The following is a 17,964-nucleotide window of genomic DNA, read 5'->3' on the forward strand; positions in this document are numbered from 1 at the left end:
AAAGAATTCAAGAATGAAGTTGAGAAGCAAACTGGGAAACAGATAAAAATCCTAAGATCAGATCGAGGGGGTGAATATCTGAGTAATGAATTCCTAGATTATCTCAAAGAGTGTGGAATAAAATCACAGTGGACTCCACCGGGAACTCCACAACTTAATGGAGTTTCTGAAAGGAGAAATCGAACCTTGATGAACATGGTTCGTTCTATGATGAGTTCCGCTGATCTGCCAGTAACATTCTGGGGATATGCTCTATATACAGCAACTTACTTGCTTAATAGAGTACCTTCCAAATCAATTTCACAAACGCCCTATGAGATATGGCATGGTAGAAAGCCAAGTCTTAATCACATTAAGATTTGGGGTTGTGAAGCATATGTCAAGAAGCTTGAAGCTACTAAGCTTGAAGCGAGATCAGAAAGGTGCTATTTTGTGGGATATCCTAGAGAAACTATGGGATATGAGTTCTACCATCCTGACGACCAGAAAGTCTTTGTCGCCAGAACTGCTAAGTTTCTAGAGGACGAATTTGTTCTCAAAGAAACTATAAGTAAAACGATGGAAATTAATGAGATTAATGATGAACCACAAACAAGCACACGACATGTTGACAACCCTGTTCCTGAACCCCTAGCTCCACGTAGATCTGAACGGGTCAATAAGCCACCTAGAAGGTATGGCTTAGACAATGACTTTGCGGAATTGCACCTTCTAGGTGACAATGACACAAAGGAAGACCCTAGAGACTACACTGAAGCAATGTCCGACATTGATTCAAAGAGATGGCAAGAGGCCATGAAATCCGAGATGGATTCCATGTATCAAAATCAAGTCTGGACTCTTGTAGACCCTCCAGAAGGTATAGTACCTGTTGGAAACAAATGGATCTTCAAGAGGAAAATAGGCGTTGATGGGAACGTGGAGACTTATAAGGCTAGACTAGTAGCCAAGGGTTACAGGCAAAGAGAAGGGATTGACTATGAAGAAACCTTTTCTCCTGTAGCCATGATTAAGTCCATTCGGATTTTGCTTGCTATAGCTGCGTACCATGATTATGAAATATGGCAAATGGACGTGAAGACAGCCTTTCTGAACGGCTACCTTGAGGAAGAGCTTTATATGGCTCAACCCGAAGGTTTCGTGTCCAAGTCTGAAAAGACTAAGGTATGCAAGCTTCAAAGGTCCATTTATGGACTTAAGCAAGCCTCCAGGAGCTGGAACATTCGTTTTGATACTGAAATCAAATCGTTTGGTTTTACTCAAAACGAAGACGACAATTGTGTTTATCAAAAAGTCGTTGGGGAGGCAGTTGTATTCCTAGTGTTATATGTAGATGACATATTACTATTCGGGAATGACACTGCAGTACTTTCTTCTGTAAAAGTGTGGTTGTCCAAAACCTTCCACATGAAAGATTTAGGAGATGCGTCTTATGTACTTGGGATAAAGCTCTATCGTGATAGATCCAGAAAATTAATTGGATTATCCCAATCTATGTACATTGATAAGGTGCTAAGTAGGTTCCAGATGGAGCAATCTAAGAAAGGTATTCTTCCTGTAGGACATGGAATTCATCTTTCTAAGTCCATGGGACCTAAGACTCCTGAAGAGATACGGCATATGAATATGATTCCTTATGCTTCCGCCATAGGAAGTCTTATGTATGCCATGATATGCACAAGGCCTGATATCGCATATGCTGTGAGCATTACTAGTCGATATCAATCTAACCCAGGATCAGAACACTGGGCAGCTGTCAAGACGGTCCTTAAGTACTTAAGAAGAACTAAGGACATGTTCCTCATTTATGGAGGAGCGACAGAGTTGCGAGTGGAAGGCTATACAGACGCAGATTTCCAATCTGACGTCGATGATAGAAGTTCCAACTCCGGATATGTATTCACTCTGAATGGTGGGGCTGTCAGCTGGAAAAGCAAGAAACAAAGTGTAATTGCTGATTCCACGACAGAGGCTGAATATGTCGCTGCAGCTGAAGCCGGCAAAGAAGCGTTCTGGATGAAGAAGTTCATCACTGAACTTGGAGTGGTTCCAACCATTACATCACCAGTAACTTTGTACTGTGATAATAGTGGGGCGATAGCTCAAGCCAAGGAACCCAGGGCACATCAAAAGAACAAGCATTTTGATAGGCGCTTTAATATCATTAGAAGATATGCTGCCGAGGGGAAAGTCAACATCCTCAAAGTTGCTTCAGCCGATAACGTAGCAGATCCACTAACGAAGCCAATGTCTCAAATCCAACTTGACCGTCATATGGAAAAGATGGGTATTAGATACATGGGAAGATGGCTTTGAGTGCAAGTGGGAGATTGTTGGAAGTATGCCCACAAAGCCACTCATTTGATGTAATAGCTTTTTGGAATACTTATTGTGTTAAACTTTTATATGTTTAATAGAGGGCAAAGCTTATTGTTAATCACTATTTATAGTATCTTGTGTTTAAGCAATAAGGGAATCCAAGGAATGTATTTGATCTAAGAGACAAGTGATTTAAGTTAGTTAAATTAACGAGACCTTTCTCTTATGTTCATTCCTAAAACGTTCCTAGCCATAGGATTGCCAATTGGGCATTGACAATCCGCTAAGGTTAGTATGTGTTATGTCGACTCAAGCGTGAGTATGAACTAGTCTCAAGTCATTTGGTGTTGGACACTAAGGCAAACACATAGGTGCTCGAAAGAGTAATCGAGTACACTGAACAACGATCAAACGAGAGTTCGAACATACATGTCATGTGAGAACTCAATAGTTGCAATATGCAAAGTAGTCCTTTGACCTGAGGCATCATTGATGTCTAATGGTTAGGTCCTTGATCTTTGATTATGTCAACGGCATTCCATTGGAGTGTCCACGGCATTGTTGGGGTCAAGCTATCTAGTCATGTAGGCATATGAATGCACAACAAGGGATCTCTAACCTTCCATAGTGGAAGGAGAATACTCTAAGATATGATTCGAGAGTCTTTGGCCAAAGCATATGAATATGACTAAGGAAGGTTGTTCCAAATCTTATTCAATTGAATCATATAGAGAAATATCACATTGGATAGTAGACATGAAACAAACTATCACTTAAACAATGTAATTAAGAGTATTGTATTAGAGAAGGACCGTATTGCATTGTAGTTGTAACTGGATAGGTTCTCCAACCACATCTACTTAGCTTGGGTAACCATGACATGCTGCTAGGCGTCACCCATGGTTTGTGGAAGCCCTAAAGATTAGCAAACACTAATTTTAAGGGAGAATTGAAATGTGGTTTCAATTCACAATCGATCGTTAAGAGTAACATCGCCCACTACCTCGCTAATTGGAACCTAATGGATCGTACACCGAGTAAGGATATAAGTGAAGAAATTATATGAAATGGATAAGCAATTAAATGGTTTAATTGAAGAATGGTCAAGATTAATTAAATAGTTAATTAATTATACGAAACGTTCGTATTGGGCGTTTAAGTTAGTTTTGGGCTTCGGGGCACAAAAACGTTTTGGTCCACAAGGCCCATTATGTTTAAGTTGTATGACAACTAAAACAAAATGGGCAATTAAGCCCAATAACAACATATGGCCATAAGGGTGAGGGGTAGCAAACTTGTATTAATTACAAGTTTGCCACTCACATGAAATGAAGTGTAAAATCAACATTATAGCTTGGTTTTCACATTAAGGGGTTTTCTAATTGAATTTGGGTGAAACCTATTCTCTCATTTTCTACATAGAGGCCGGCCACCTTAGGGGAAGAACATCTAGCAATCTTTCTTCCCTAAGTCATCCATTTCATCTTCACACAACATCTTTGGTGTGGAGACTTAGAGACACCAAACTTTTGGTGTTTTGGAGAACAAATCCTCAAATCCTCAAAGAAGAAAAAGGAGCACTAAAAGGGAGGAAATCACAAGGAAGATCCAAGGAGCAAGGAGGTGACTTGAAGGCCCTCCACTTGGGTGAATCCCTTGTGTAATCAAGGATGAGCTTCAAGGGTAAAGAATCTCTAAATTCTTATTCTCTTTAATATTGTTAAAGAGTCTTATGGTTCACCATATACTAGGCTTTGAAAGTCATGGGTTTTATGAATTGTTTTTGAATGCATGCCTACTTTAAAGTGTTATTAGTATGCCTATGTATTCAAATGTTCATGCATGTTCTTAGCTAGGACAAAATTTTTCCTTCAGTTTCCTCCCTCAACATAATTTGCATTGGCTTCAATGGCACCAAACCCACCATAACAGTCTGCCTTTTTGTGGTCTTCTTCCACTCGTAGCCTCAGAATCAAATCCTCCATATTCATCTCACGACGCTTATGCTTGAGATAAATTTTGAAGTTATTCCAGGAAGTTGGCAACTTTTCGTTTATCGCCCCAACTTGGAAATGCTCATTGATCTTGCATCCCTCGGAGTGCAGTTCATAGATCAATTTCTAGATTTCTTTGACCTGAGAGACAACAGATTTTGAATCCACCATTGTATATTTGAGAAACTTACCGATAACTAATTTCTTTGGACCGGCATCATCAATCTTATACTTTTTCTCCAAGGATTCCCACAACTCCTTCGTTGTCTTGCACAGAGAATAAATGTCGTAGAGATTGTCATCCAAACTATTCAGAATATAATTCCTGCAACAAAACTTAGAATGATTCCAAGCTTCAATTGCCATGACAGTCTCTTTTGTCATTGGATTCTCATTAGACTTCGGAGCTTCTTCCTTGACAACATGAGCAAGATTCAAGGTTGTTAGGAAAAACATCTTCTGTTGCCATCTCTTGAAGTCGAGCCCTTTGAACTTCTCAAGCTTTTCAGAGTATTTTGGCATAGCGCCATTCACAGTCACAGATTGTTGATCCATGAATTTCTGTTTCAAGATTGTTGGATAAATGTCAACAATCTGTAATTTATTATTTATTAGCATATATAATTATATTACAGATTGTTGACATTTATCCAACAATGATACACCATTTATAGTTTCTTCTGTATTATCTTCCAAAATTTTACCATTCTCATAATCCTTTGGGTTTTCTAAATCTAAAAGATCCATGCCTTTGCGTTAATCATACCAACCTTTTTCTTCTATGCAGATGCTACATGGAAATAGCAAAATCCAGAGGGTTTCAGCAACCTTCAAACCAAGTACTGTACAAAATGGATCATCCGCGAAATGAAGAAACGATTTCACATTAAAACAAAATCATGTTCATTAGGGTTGAGCAGAAAGAATTAATTTCATGTCACATAAACAAATTAAATCATTTTAAGAATATATATAGGAAAGAAGGGCTTATCGTCATAAATAATGTCTGTTAACTTTAATTGACAATCATAATATATTTTTAAACATATAAAAATCTAATCAAATTTAAAGAGTTCAACCCACAAATTTTCAGTTTAATATCGTTTTCTAGTATAAACATGAAAATAAGGTACAAAACCTTTTATATTGTGCAAGATATGAATCAATCAGCAATTGATTAATTTCCTAAACTCCCAAAAAAAATTGAAATCAAATGAAAAAAATCATGCATAAATCGATTCGTATCTTAGTTAAACGATTCAAAATTCCAAAATCATCATCCGTCGGTCAAAAAAAGCTTGTTTTTCTCAGTAAGAGCATCTTAGGGTTTTAGAATAAAGATTGTGTGCTAATAGTTTTTTATTATTAGGTGTAGGTTTATTGATAAATTTTAGTTTTATTGTTAATTTATAAGATTTAAACCTACCTTTCACTGAGAGGTAATGAATAATACTAAATCAATGTCCTAAGTGGCGGGTGAGTTTAATTGTTGAGTCTAGTAAATGGCCACTCCTTTAGCCTTTAGGATTATAGTGGAATGAATAACCCCTTGAGATCATGCATTCGTGAAGTCAGTGATCTGATATCCCTTACCCTTATTTTGTTAGGCTCCTTTGGTTTGCATGATGATCTTTTTTATTTATGCACACAAATTTTCTCTTGACACTGAGAGCCTGAACATTGAAAGATACATCGATATGATCTAAGGGTCATAGATTCGCACCGAAAGGAAGAATTCTTCCCGACAAAGAGGGCACTTTGGTGAAACTAGATTTCTCACATTTACACTACAGAGTTCGCAACAAATCAGATGCCCACAAGGAATGAATGCGTATTGCCTTCTACTCGTATAACATACGACACACAACTGCTGCTGTGGAACATCAACCGCTGCATCCACTCCTACTTCAGCTTGAGTTTCAACGTTGCTCTCATTAGCAGGGATTGATTGCTGCCGCTGCCTTTGTTGCTGAAACAAATATTCGTAAACCAACACTCTCCATCTATTCCAATTCCTGAAACAAATATTTGTAAATCAACAAGAATTTAAGTTTTGTCAAATTTTTAATCCTTGGTTGAACGACGGTGAAGGAACAAGGGGAGATTACACGCGTGTTATCCAAATTCAGTAGCACTACAAAAGGTTGACCTTTAGACGAGCCTATAAACATACAATAGCTATAAAGGTTGAACGTAACTTGCAAGACAAGAATTTAACGTTTCAAGGAAAACTGTACCTGGCAACAGAATGGCCAAGGACTCCGATTGATATCGATCCAAGAACAATCCCACTCCAGAAGAGTATTTTTGTGCGTAGTATAAGATCTACAACCATCTGATCCTTAGACATCTCAGAGCTGCAAAAGATACAAAATCACTCAGGCCAAAAGCCAAAAAAATGGTCTAATTGGCCCAAAAACTATCTTTAACCAATGGATGAACTATAATTCTATAGAGCTCACCACCAGACCATTATTTGGCCAAATGTAGCCCACATTTTAACCTTTTTTTGGGACCTAGCTCTTCAAATGCAATAATTAATTTAAATTTAACGGTTAGATTTGAAAATATCCAAAAGTAATTTAATTAAATTAACTAATAAATCTAAAGTAAAAACTTTAAAATAATAAATTATTGAAGGGCTATGTTTAGCTTCTTTGATTGGAGATGATATATGTGTATGGTCTGACACTGTTCATTGAAAAATAATTTTTTACAAGGTTATAATTATAGACAAAGTTATATTTAACTATTTCGGTTGGAAATAGCCTTAATGCACATCAAAGTACAAAGAGCTAGTATTAAAGCACAATTGCCATAATAAGATTAGTACTGAAGATTCAAAAGAAGGTGCTGAGAACAAAGCCACTTACAGAAAATAGGGAAGATCCTTGCAGGGCCTGATTACCGGCACTCCATTTTTGAAACTGTAGAGACCAACAGCACTAATTTCCTTTCCCAAAGGAAGAATCTTCACGTCATCGAGCACACCAACCTTCAAAACCAAAAGCAAATCAGAACAAAAAAAATTTACATTAAAAAGATTATAGAAACTAAAGACACTACCATCTCCAATTATGGATAGGTTGCATGGACACCGACACGGAGATTGCGACACGCAACACGATAAATTTCAAAAAAAAGGAATACGGACATGGCTAGGAATGATGATTAAAATATAATAAATATTACATATATTAAAAACAATATTTTGAATTCATAATATAACACAATACTCATGTTCATCAAATTTGTTCACCATACACAATAATTAAAACACAAGATATCTTTTATAAAAATGCCCCAAAATATCTTTTATATTTACAAAAAATGCCTCTACCGCATATTGATCAGTGTCTTAATCGTGTCTTGTCTGTGTCCAAACCGTGTTGAGTACGTGTCCGAGGTTTTAGAGTGTCTATTCAACCGGCTCCTTTCGGCCCGAAAATGCCCAAACCCCGACTCCAGCAAGCATGCTAAGGTGGGCTAAATCCTAGGACTGCAAAATACAGCAAGATGTGCAGCCTGACCTATATTCTTTTGTTAAAAAAAACAGCAAAGTAGTAAAAATAAGCACAGTAAGAGCCAAAAGTTTGCAAAACTCACAGGGTACTTATCGCCAATAAGTGTCTTCAGGGCTGAATAGAGGGAAGCGTCAACATGATGATTATGTCGATAAACAAAATCAAGAATTGACTTCAGGCCGAAACCACGATCAACAAGAATAATACTGTCATCAGACCGCCATCCGAAAAGGGCCATCCAATCGCTAACTACACACTTCACACAAAAATTCAATTTCCAATTCAGTATTATGCAAATAGACTACAGGTAAGACGGATTATAATTAAATCTCAATAAATTAATAACCTTAAGACCAAAGAAAATCTACTAATTTAGCAAATATAAAATAATTGATAAATTTAACAACTTATTAATTAATTAAGGTATTCTTTATCCTCTTTATTTTTTTGAACAAACTTTCTTCAGAAACTAACCTTAGAATTTTATATTATTTATGAACTAACAATAATATATATTTATTTAACCAAATAAAATTCATAAATCTAATCATTTTTCTTAAAATATGTTATAAATATATTACATTATTTATTTTAATAAATATTTTAAAACTCTATTTAAGTAAATATTATTAACTTACATAATTTTTATTTTTATAATGTATTAGTTCATAAATTTAGCAAATTATTTTATCTCAACTCGGAACCTTACCAGAGATTATTTTATTTTTCATTTAAAAGAATTAAAAAAAATAGAATTTACACGATACATCAGAAAATCATTTTTAGGCAAACGTTATCTCAACTCGGAACCGGACCGATGTTATTAATTTAACGGTATTAAGTTATGGAAGTTTTTGTAGAATAATACAAAAAACAAAACGCACAGGTTGGGTTCTCTGAAAATGTAGGTTATTCTGAACAAGTACGCCGGACTTGAAACTATTCCATTTGCGGTCGAAGGCAGACTTGGCTTCAACGATGCCTCGTACGACAATGAGCTTTGCGTCGGACTGGTCGGATTGATCGAGCGCTGGGTTTGAACGGAGCCCGGAGACTTTGACGGAGGGAGCTTTGCGGACCTTGCGTAGGGCTGAAGAGTAGGAGCTGAATTTGTGGAGGGTGAGCACAGCGGCGTACGCTAGGGCGAAGCCCACAAGGTGGCTTTTGAAGGAGAGGGCGAGTCCGGAGACTAGGGAGTTTAAAATTTGACCGCGCGGCATTGCGCGCGGTGGTTGTCGTCAGTATTTGCTTATACAAGGCGGGCGACGGATGAGAGAGCACGGAGGGAAGTTGTGAATTCATAGTGCGTATTTATTTTTTCTTAGTCTCTCTCCTTTTTTGTCCTTTAAATTCTAATTGAAAAAGGAATCCCTTACATTGCCATTTTTCCTTTTTGACTTGAAAATCAGGAACTAGAGATGCCCTCCAACCCATTTAACCACCTCCAGCGGTCCAAATTTGCTTGGGCAATTGGTGGGCCATGCAAAGCATGTCCAAATACCCAAGCAAGATATACTCTGCTTTCGTCAGTCGGTTAGGCTGACGTCAGCATGATGTCAACCACGTTTATTATTTTTCTTTTGTTAGGTGCGTGTAATACATGTGCTAAGAGAGGAGAGCGGTCAACACAAACAATGGGCTCCATTGCAGGGGTCCAACAACAGACCCCAATGGCTTGCTGACGTGGCTTTGGAAGGGCCATTGGATTTCCAACTAAAAAAATTGAAAAAAGTTAATATTGTGTCACGTGGCATGTTCTGGACTCTCAGATTAAATAATAATAAAAAAATTCAACGGTTAAGATTAATCTAATCATTAAAATGGAAAAAATACAAAAATATTAGGACGGAAAAGGGAAAAAACATCTCATCCCAAAATTTATTGTATTTATATGCCGAACCCATGAAATTAAGAAAATGACCATGACAAGCTAAGTGGAAATCCTACGTGGACCTCTGAGCTATTCCCTTACTTTGCCTATTTTCTTGTACTATTTAGATAGTACTCGTACATGTATGATAGATTCTCAACTTTGTGCACCTGTTATCCCAAATTGACCTACGGGGTCTACAAGCCCATGAATCAATTAATGTCATTCTCCATGAAGCACTTCTTAGCCAAAAGTCTTTAATTCTATTAATTAGAATTGTTAGGAAGTGAGCATATACTCTTTTAAAAGGATTGAAAGAGTGCAAAGCTCTAGGAATATCACATTTTCTTAGAACCAGATAGCATAAGGAATCATATCACTTTAACTATGAAAAGTGACTGCATAGTTATCCAAATAACATAAAGGATCATATCACCTTAACTATGAAAAGTGACTACATAGTTAAAGTGATATGATTCTTTATGTTATATGGTTCTAAGAAAATGTGATATTTGTAGAGCTTTGCACTATTTCAATCCTTTTAAAGGAGTATATGTTCACTTCCTTATAATTCTAATTCATAGACCCTTCGAGGATATATTTCTTTTATTATATGAAATTCAAGTTGTCAACAAAAAAAAATGAAGTAAAAAAATACCATACATATAACATAGTGTTTTGATATTCATTTTAAAAAATAATCATATTGATTTAGGGTGATGTTATCCACACACATCTTTTTACCTCTCGCACACTTCAGTTAATTTCTGTCCAATGGGTCGTGATGGCAATATGGTTCTTGCAAAGAGTAGCAATGTCGTGGTGGAGGTATAAGAAGGAACAAATCCCCAAGGGCGAAAGAGAAGAGTGGATATATTCAAGCAACGATTTAGAGCAGGTTCATGCCTCCGAAATACAAGACCTGAAATTATTTGAGACTTTACTTTGCGTCGAGGATTCCAAAAAGGTCACTTGCAGGCTTCTCTAGCGGCATTTGTGAAATGTACCACATATCTCAAATTCTACGATGCTTTACTTCGCATTGAGGATTCGGGAAATGCCCCGAGTGACAATCTTGGTGATGAAGGTAGTAGCATTCAGCATGAGAGCACCAGGGGGCAGTCTTCCTTTGAACCCTGATAGAGTTAATCTTTCTAACGGAGCAATTACAACCCTGTATCTTCTAGTGGAGGTTCCAATTCCAGTACACCACGTTCTGAGGTCTAAGTCTACGAGTAATTCTCGTTTCTGCTCTCAGGACAGTTCCAGCAAATCCAGTGCTCAAAATTATTTTCAATGCAAGAGTACATGTTGTTATACATGCGGTCAGCAAGGACATCGGGCTAACCAATGTCCCAAAAGTAGCAGAATTAGCTTACAACAGTCCCTTAGTTGCCAAACTTACTCATAAGAACTGGCCCTTTCAATTGGCCGCATATGGAGGCGTCATCCACTATCAGAGCAATACTACGCTATATCCGAGAGCTGTCAACTAGTATTCAGACGGTATGGTTCCTACGCTGAAAGCACTATGTAACACCAGAGAGGCGCACCTCATTACTAGGATGTCAGGGCACATTGGAATGGACGTGGTCAATATCAGAACACAGGAGAACGTCCATCAATGGCAAAGCTGGCAGACAAGCAGGCAAACTTAGGCAACCAGGGTCGAGGTAACCTGAATCGGGAAACTGAGGAACAGGCCGTGCGGGAAGATAGCAGAACCATGGCCGTGTCAAAAACATCACTCACAAGGATGCTCAGAACAACCCCGACATGATCTTAGGTACGTTAAACATCCTTGGTCACTTCACAAAAATTTTGATTGATCCGAATGTCATCCACTCAGTCATATCACCCTTGTTTTCTCAAATGATCCAACCTCAAGGTACTCCTATCGGGTACGTATGTGAATCGCTATGCTACGAGGCGAAGTCTGTTATATAAAATGGGAGTACAGAGGATGCCCGTCCTCATTAAATGGTGCCAGTTAATCTCATTCCGTTGGATATCGTGGACTTTGACGTAATCTTAGGAACGGATCGGCTGTTTCATAATCATGCTTTGGTAGAATGCCGAAACAAAGTGGTCACTTTTCGACGACCAAGATACATCAGTTAGACATCCTAGAGCTGCAAAAGATACATCAGTTAGAATGCACACATCAAAGTACAGATTCAAAAGAAAGTGCTGAGAACAAAATCCACTTACAGAAAATAGGGAAGATCCTTGCAGGACTTTACTTCCAGCAGTCCATTTTTGAAACTGTAGAGACCAATAGCACTAATTTCCTTTCCCAAACGAAGAATCTCCTCTTCCTCGAGCACTCCACCCTTGAAACCCAGAAGCAAAACAAACAAACAAAAAATCACATTACAAGAGTTAGTGAAGTTAAAAACACTAACTCAGATGCTAAGACCATCTCCAGCTATGATCGATAGGACCCGTCTCTAGCAAACGGGCTATCAATGAGCTAAGGGCTACCATGCTTGCTAAATATAGCAGGCAACTCCTTTAGCTAGGGCTATATTTTTTGTGGAACCCACATGGGCACTCTCTCTATATTAGTATGTAGCCCTATGCTAGAGACGAAAAAGATAGGGTTCGGGTTATACATTAAGAAAATGATACTTTGGACGCCTAAAACAATGAGAAAGAAAAATTGCAAAACTCGCTTGGCACTCGTCACGGCCATAAAGTGCCTCGAAGAATGAACAGGGAGAAGGAGAAGCGATAACAGGGTGCAAGCGTCGATAAACTGTAGTGAGAGGTAACGGCTGCCTTGATCTATGCACATTTACAACAACAAAATCGGAAATCGGTTTTTTTCTGCGACCACCGCCTTCAACAAGAATGAAAGGAACCTACACAAATATGATTCAAAATTACCATTCATGTTCTTTTTCTCTTTTCTTTTTTTTTTGTTTTTTGTATGTGGTCAAATGAATTATATAAGCAACAAAATTCACAGAAAATAATGAAAATACATAATTTGAGCACCTTTCGTAAGGAGCTTGATCCTGGATCTGTCAAAGCTCTCCAATACGCTCGAAAATCCCACCATCCGAAAAGGGCCATCCATTCGTTAAATACACACTTCACAAAAATTCAATTTCCATTTCAGTTTCGTCCAAAAAGACTACAGACAGACTACAGTGACAAGAAACAAAAACGTACCGTTTGAGTTCTCCGAACAATGATGGCTCTATCTATTGTTCCTCGTGAGACGAGTACATCAGACTTTTTAAAGATATTCCATTTGCTGTCGTCCAAGGCAGACTTGGCTTCAACGGTGCCACGGAAGACGGCGAGCTTTGCAGTGGACTGGTCGGATTGATCAAACACGAGGCTTGGCCGGAGATCAGAAATTTTTACGGAGGGAGCGATACGGACCTTGGGTAGGACCGAGGAGTAGGAGCTCAATTTGAGCAAGGTGCGCACCGCGGCATACACTAGGGCAACGCCCAAAATGGGGCTGTCGGGCGAGTTTGGAGACTAGTAAGATTAAAACTTGCTCCGGCGATGGCATTGGCAGTGGGTTTCGTCAGGGTTTGCTTATACAAGATGAGCGATGGCCTTAACCCTAAACCTAAACGAGAAAGAACGTGACAGATTATTTGGTATAGGGTGATGCTTGTTAAGGGGGCCAAAGAAATATAGAAGAAGAAGGAAGGCTTTCAGTGAATAGATTTTTGAAATTACATAGAGACTTACGGAGAGTCTATTACTCTCGTACTTATCACCTTAATTAACAGCATATTCTCTAGCAAACGTGATTCTATGAGATCATAACATCCTATAATCCTAACAGTTCTAAAGAAACCTCATTGTGTAAACTACATTTGAACCATGTCTCTAATAAAGAGAGACCCACCAAAGCAAGCCGGTCCCACCGCTATTAGAGAGATGTAAATTTAAAAATGTAATCTCCCTAGCTGGTAATTAATTCCTTTGGTATATGGGTGAATTGTTGAGAATTGTGAGAGATAAGGTGTATTTTCCTTCTTTACAAATCATTGTATATATTTAGACTGGACGTCTAAGCTTTCATATTGGGAATGTTAACTACCCTTCCTATTTTTCTTTCTCCTAATTGTCTTCCCCGCTCCCCTACTAATCGATTTATTGACCCAGTCAGTGCGTTGAGTGCTTTTGGATTGGGATTGAAGAACCTTATTTTGCCAATACCATACGCTTTGAAGAGTTTAAGCTTCAACGACGCCTATATGGATTTGAATGGCTGCTACGAGCTAGAGAATGAGCATTATCAATTGCGAAACTGCCATTACCTTCTGATATTTAACCGATAGATCGAGTTCCATATCATATGTGTAAACGTGCATAAGTGTACATTCATACATCTGATATGAATTAAGTTAACTGCCTATGTTTTGAAATATGTTTGTAGGAAGGCTCCTTGCATCGTTCAAAACTGTTCCCAAAACTAGCAGTCATCAGTGCTATTTTGTTACGCTTATAGCCCATGAGATCAAAGAAAGTGATGCAACTAGAGAAGGTAAATACACAAAACAAGAGTATTTACTTCATGAGGGGGAAAATTACCGAAACTTATGGAACTCTAACACTAAACCCTAAGAAATGCAAATTGATGCTAAGATTCATATATATTCGCGCTGCAACGAGAATTTCTTGCTGGCAAATAGGGCACTTTGGTAAAATAGGAACTTTTCGCTAATGCATTACGTACAGCGTTGACAACAAACCAGATGCCCACAAGGAATGAATGCGGATTGCCTTCTATCATCTGGCATATGACACACAACCGTCGCCCTGGAACATCATCTCCTACATCAAACTAAAATAGATTATAGTTAACGCTATGATTATTTGGATATTCTTGAGAAAGACCCTAGAAACAAATTTTAATAAAGGATTAGGGTTGGTGTAATGGAAGCTACTCAAGGGTCTGTCGACGAAACTCTCCAGATAACCATCCATATGACATCAGATTCGTCGTGTTCGTATTTTGTAGATTAGGGTTGGTGTAATGGTGGCCGGTGCCATTTCATATGAGAGCAGTGACCATGATTTAAGTGTGAGAAGTAGGTTCTGGCCTTGCTCGACTGTAGAGTTTTTTTTTTCCCATATAGGACAATGTTGTATATTAGTGTAATCGTTGGGAACTGTAATTTAATGTTAGTATGTAAAACTTAAAATTAGCCACTTAGTACTAAGGTATAGTGATATTCCTTTTCACTTGTAAGTGAGAAGTCTAAGGTTCAATTCTCGCCAAAGGCGAATTTGAACCACATTATTGCTAGCATATTATGAGGCTTAGTCACTCTTCCACCTCCTTAGTGTAGATAATATCGTTTGTTAAAAAAAAAACATGATAATATTCTATGTTTAGTATATCAGAATGTTTACTAAATCCGACTTGATATGGTTCTATGTTTAGCATATCTATTCTCATAATTTGAATGTATTTTCTTAATTGTATAATTATTGGAACAAACATTCCTTAAAACCGTTGCCACTCTCAAAAGACACTCAACTTAATGAGCAAACCCTAAATCGGGACGACTTAATTATAAATAACACAATAAAGAAATGTAAAATCCACAGATTTTGTGATTTCCAATCACATTATTGAAACTGAAATTTAGATAGAGGCAGGATTTTGCAACCCTAAGCTAGAGTTGGTGCAATGTAAATAGAGCTCCATGTTGTGGTTGAAGAATGGTTACCGTCTCGCTCGAATGAGTGTCAATCAAGAAATAAGACCGGTAGTGTTCATCCATCTTATCCGCTGAAAATTGCATGAGCATTACAATGCTTCCAATTTGAATTACTCATATGTCACTCCACCTCCCTCTAGTCAATCACAATCTAGTAAAGGATAAGTATCAAATGTATAGTTTGAATCATGGCGACGGTGTTGAAAATCAACGATATAAGGAAATAGCAACTGAGGAACCTCAAATATGAGGCATGATATAGAAAAATTGGCTCAGCAACAGATGTACTACAGACTCTTAAGATGCCACTCGAGGAGTTTCTGGGATGACAAAGTAACTCCAAAATCCTACTCGAAATGTTCACATCGATGCAAAGATCCTAAGGAAATATTATATGTGCATTTACATTCAAGCCATAGAGCTCCTAAATGTAACTGAACTGATAAAACATGCAAGCTAAGCTACAGAAAACTAAAACGAGATGAAAAAGGGTCACACTTTAAGTGTGAGAGGCTAAAAAGAGTGTTTACCGATTTTCTTAAATAAATAGTGAGTCAAACTGAATAATCGCAAATATATTCAGTCATCTTATAAATACAAAATATGTTAAACTAAATCTTTATAATTAATATATAAAAGAAAGAATAGAAAGATGCATAACCTGATCTTGGATAATATCTAGTTTATGAATTAAAAGACAGGATAAACAGGTTGCATGTTAGGATGAAAAAGTCCAAAATGTTGCTCCACACCGTTAGGTTTCTGATTCTCATTGAACATGGCAAACATGTACCCTTCAATGTAAGCACCAGGTCTTTTCGGTGTCCCTGCCATCGACGTTATGTGGTTCATGTAGTTCTTGTTATATGTCGCAGCAAGTTCTGGAGTGGTGAAATTTCCGTTCCCATCTGAAGGCCAACCGCTCTCAGACACCACCACATCAACCACATTAGCCCCAACACCGCCTATTTTCTCCATTGCTGCCAAAAATGCATCAACTATGGCATCAAACATGTTATAATAGCTCAAACTCCCATCCTGAACCACGGGACTTGTCGCAGTAAACTGAGCGTAGTCTAACCGAATGTTTGCAGGGTCTGATGCATAGGCAAAGTAAGGGTACACGTTGATCATAAGGGGCGAAGATCGTTGCGCTAAAAATGGAACAATGCCACTCATAATACTACTTACCTCGGACGTAAACTCACCACTCGAAGGTGGGTATGAAACTCCCAAGGCAGACCCTGGCACAACTGTGGTGACCTTAATACCGGCCAAATTTTTTTCATCTAGGATGTTCTGTAGAGAAAGCATTACCGTCAAAACATAGTCACCCAAGGCACCAGGAATAACCTCGTTACCAACTGAAATGTAGTTGAAGATGATATCATTTAAGTAAGGCTCTACATTGGATGCAAACCATGAGTTCACAGCATCTTGACTAACAGCTAAATTTGGTAAGTCTTCGTTACGAATGCCTAGCGTGACATTGATTTGTCTCCCTCTCAGTGCTTGGAGTGCTGAGGGGTTGGGATCAAAGAGCCTCATCTTCCCAATACCGTAAGTTTTGTAGAGATTAACCACTTCTGGTGCAGAAGGCAGGTCATTTCCTATCATTCCATAGCAAACACCTACGTTGGGCGAAGCTTCGACGAGGTCTATATGGTTGTGGACGGTTGCTACAAAGGATAAAATGAGTGCAATCCAATGCAGTACTGCCATCACTTTCTGATCACTGAGCGCAATTGAAATGGCTGAGAATTTTTGTGAATATTTTTTATCTCAGAGAGAAGAGACTTTATAATTACAAAATTTGACGTGGCAGGGATTAAATCTTTAAACTCAAGCAATTTACAGCAGCAGATACACTGAATAAAGACAAAGTTATAAGAATTAAAGACCAATACATGATTCAGGAGTTGATTCTTGGAGTGCACGGGTATATCTTTTTCTTTGATTGCTTTAACAATGAACAAGACTGCCCTCGTAAATTTCTTTCACTCCTTCCATAAATTTCAAGTTTTTGCATTTATACTTAATGATTTTCTAATCAATACAATTAAATCTATCATGATAAGAATATCCCGATGACGATATTTATCCAGGTCTGAATAAATGCACAACATCCCTCTTTTTGCTTCTTCATTCACCATATCAACGAATATCGTACACATTGATCACAAGGGTTGGTCCTTTCGCGGATAAAAATGAAAGAATGCCACTCTTAACACTGCTTTTTCTGATGTGAACGCACCACTTGAAGGCGGATAGGAAGATTGTAAGGCATTTCCGGGCAAAACAGTTGTCACCTTAATACCGCTAAGTTTTAATCATGGAGGACTTTTTGTAGATACTTCATTACAGGCAAGACATACCCTCCCAAGGAACCAGGAATAACCTCATTACTAACAGCAATGAAATTGAAGTTAACGTCATTTAGGTGTGTTTCTACATTGGTATTAAACCATGAGTTCACGGCATCTTGATTATGTAGCAAAAGATTCTGTCAAGACTGATCAATTTCTAGTGAAAAATTGCATTAGATAATTAATTCATTC

At 38.0% G+C, this 17,964-nt stretch overlaps 3 protein-coding genes across 3 annotated transcripts; all 3 read right to left on the minus strand.

The window, feature by feature from the left end:
- Window positions 1-5,781: 5,781 nt before the first annotated feature.
- On the minus strand, window positions 5,782-9,105 carry LOC137746492 (E3 ubiquitin-protein ligase SPL2-like). The gene is made up of 5 exons (XM_068486513.1): window positions 8,722-9,105; window positions 7,920-8,093; window positions 7,187-7,308; window positions 6,551-6,670; window positions 5,782-6,328 (listed from the first exon to the last, which is right to left on the minus strand). Exons 1-5 carry the CDS (start codon window positions 9,055-9,057, stop codon window positions 6,016-6,018), a joined length of 1,065 nt encoding a protein of 354 aa, XP_068342614.1. The 5' UTR covers window positions 9,058-9,105; the 3' UTR covers window positions 5,782-6,015.
- A 2,728-nt stretch (window positions 9,106-11,833) lies between these two features.
- Window positions 11,834-13,535, minus strand: LOC137747724 (E3 ubiquitin-protein ligase SPL2-like). The gene is made up of 6 exons (XM_068487882.1): window positions 13,531-13,535; window positions 12,885-13,182; window positions 12,708-12,803; window positions 12,383-12,571; window positions 11,951-12,040; window positions 11,834-11,839 (listed from the first exon to the last, which is right to left on the minus strand). The coding sequence occupies exons 1-6, from the start codon at window positions 13,533-13,535 to the stop codon at window positions 11,834-11,836; spliced, it is 684 nt and encodes a 227-aa protein (XP_068343983.1).
- A 2,561-nt stretch (window positions 13,536-16,096) lies between these two features.
- LOC137748459 (probable glucan endo-1,3-beta-glucosidase BG4) lies at window positions 16,097-17,128 on the minus strand. The gene has a single exon (XM_068488612.1). The coding sequence runs from the start codon at window positions 17,126-17,128 to the stop codon at window positions 16,097-16,099; it is 1,032 nt and encodes a 343-aa protein (XP_068344713.1).
- Between the last annotated feature and the right edge of the window lie 836 nt (window positions 17,129-17,964).

The sequence above is a fragment of the Pyrus communis genome, chromosome 10, assembly GCF_963583255.1.
Source record: "Pyrus communis chromosome 10, drPyrComm1.1, whole genome shotgun sequence".
Taxonomy (NCBI): domain Eukaryota; kingdom Viridiplantae; phylum Streptophyta; class Magnoliopsida; order Rosales; family Rosaceae; genus Pyrus; species Pyrus communis.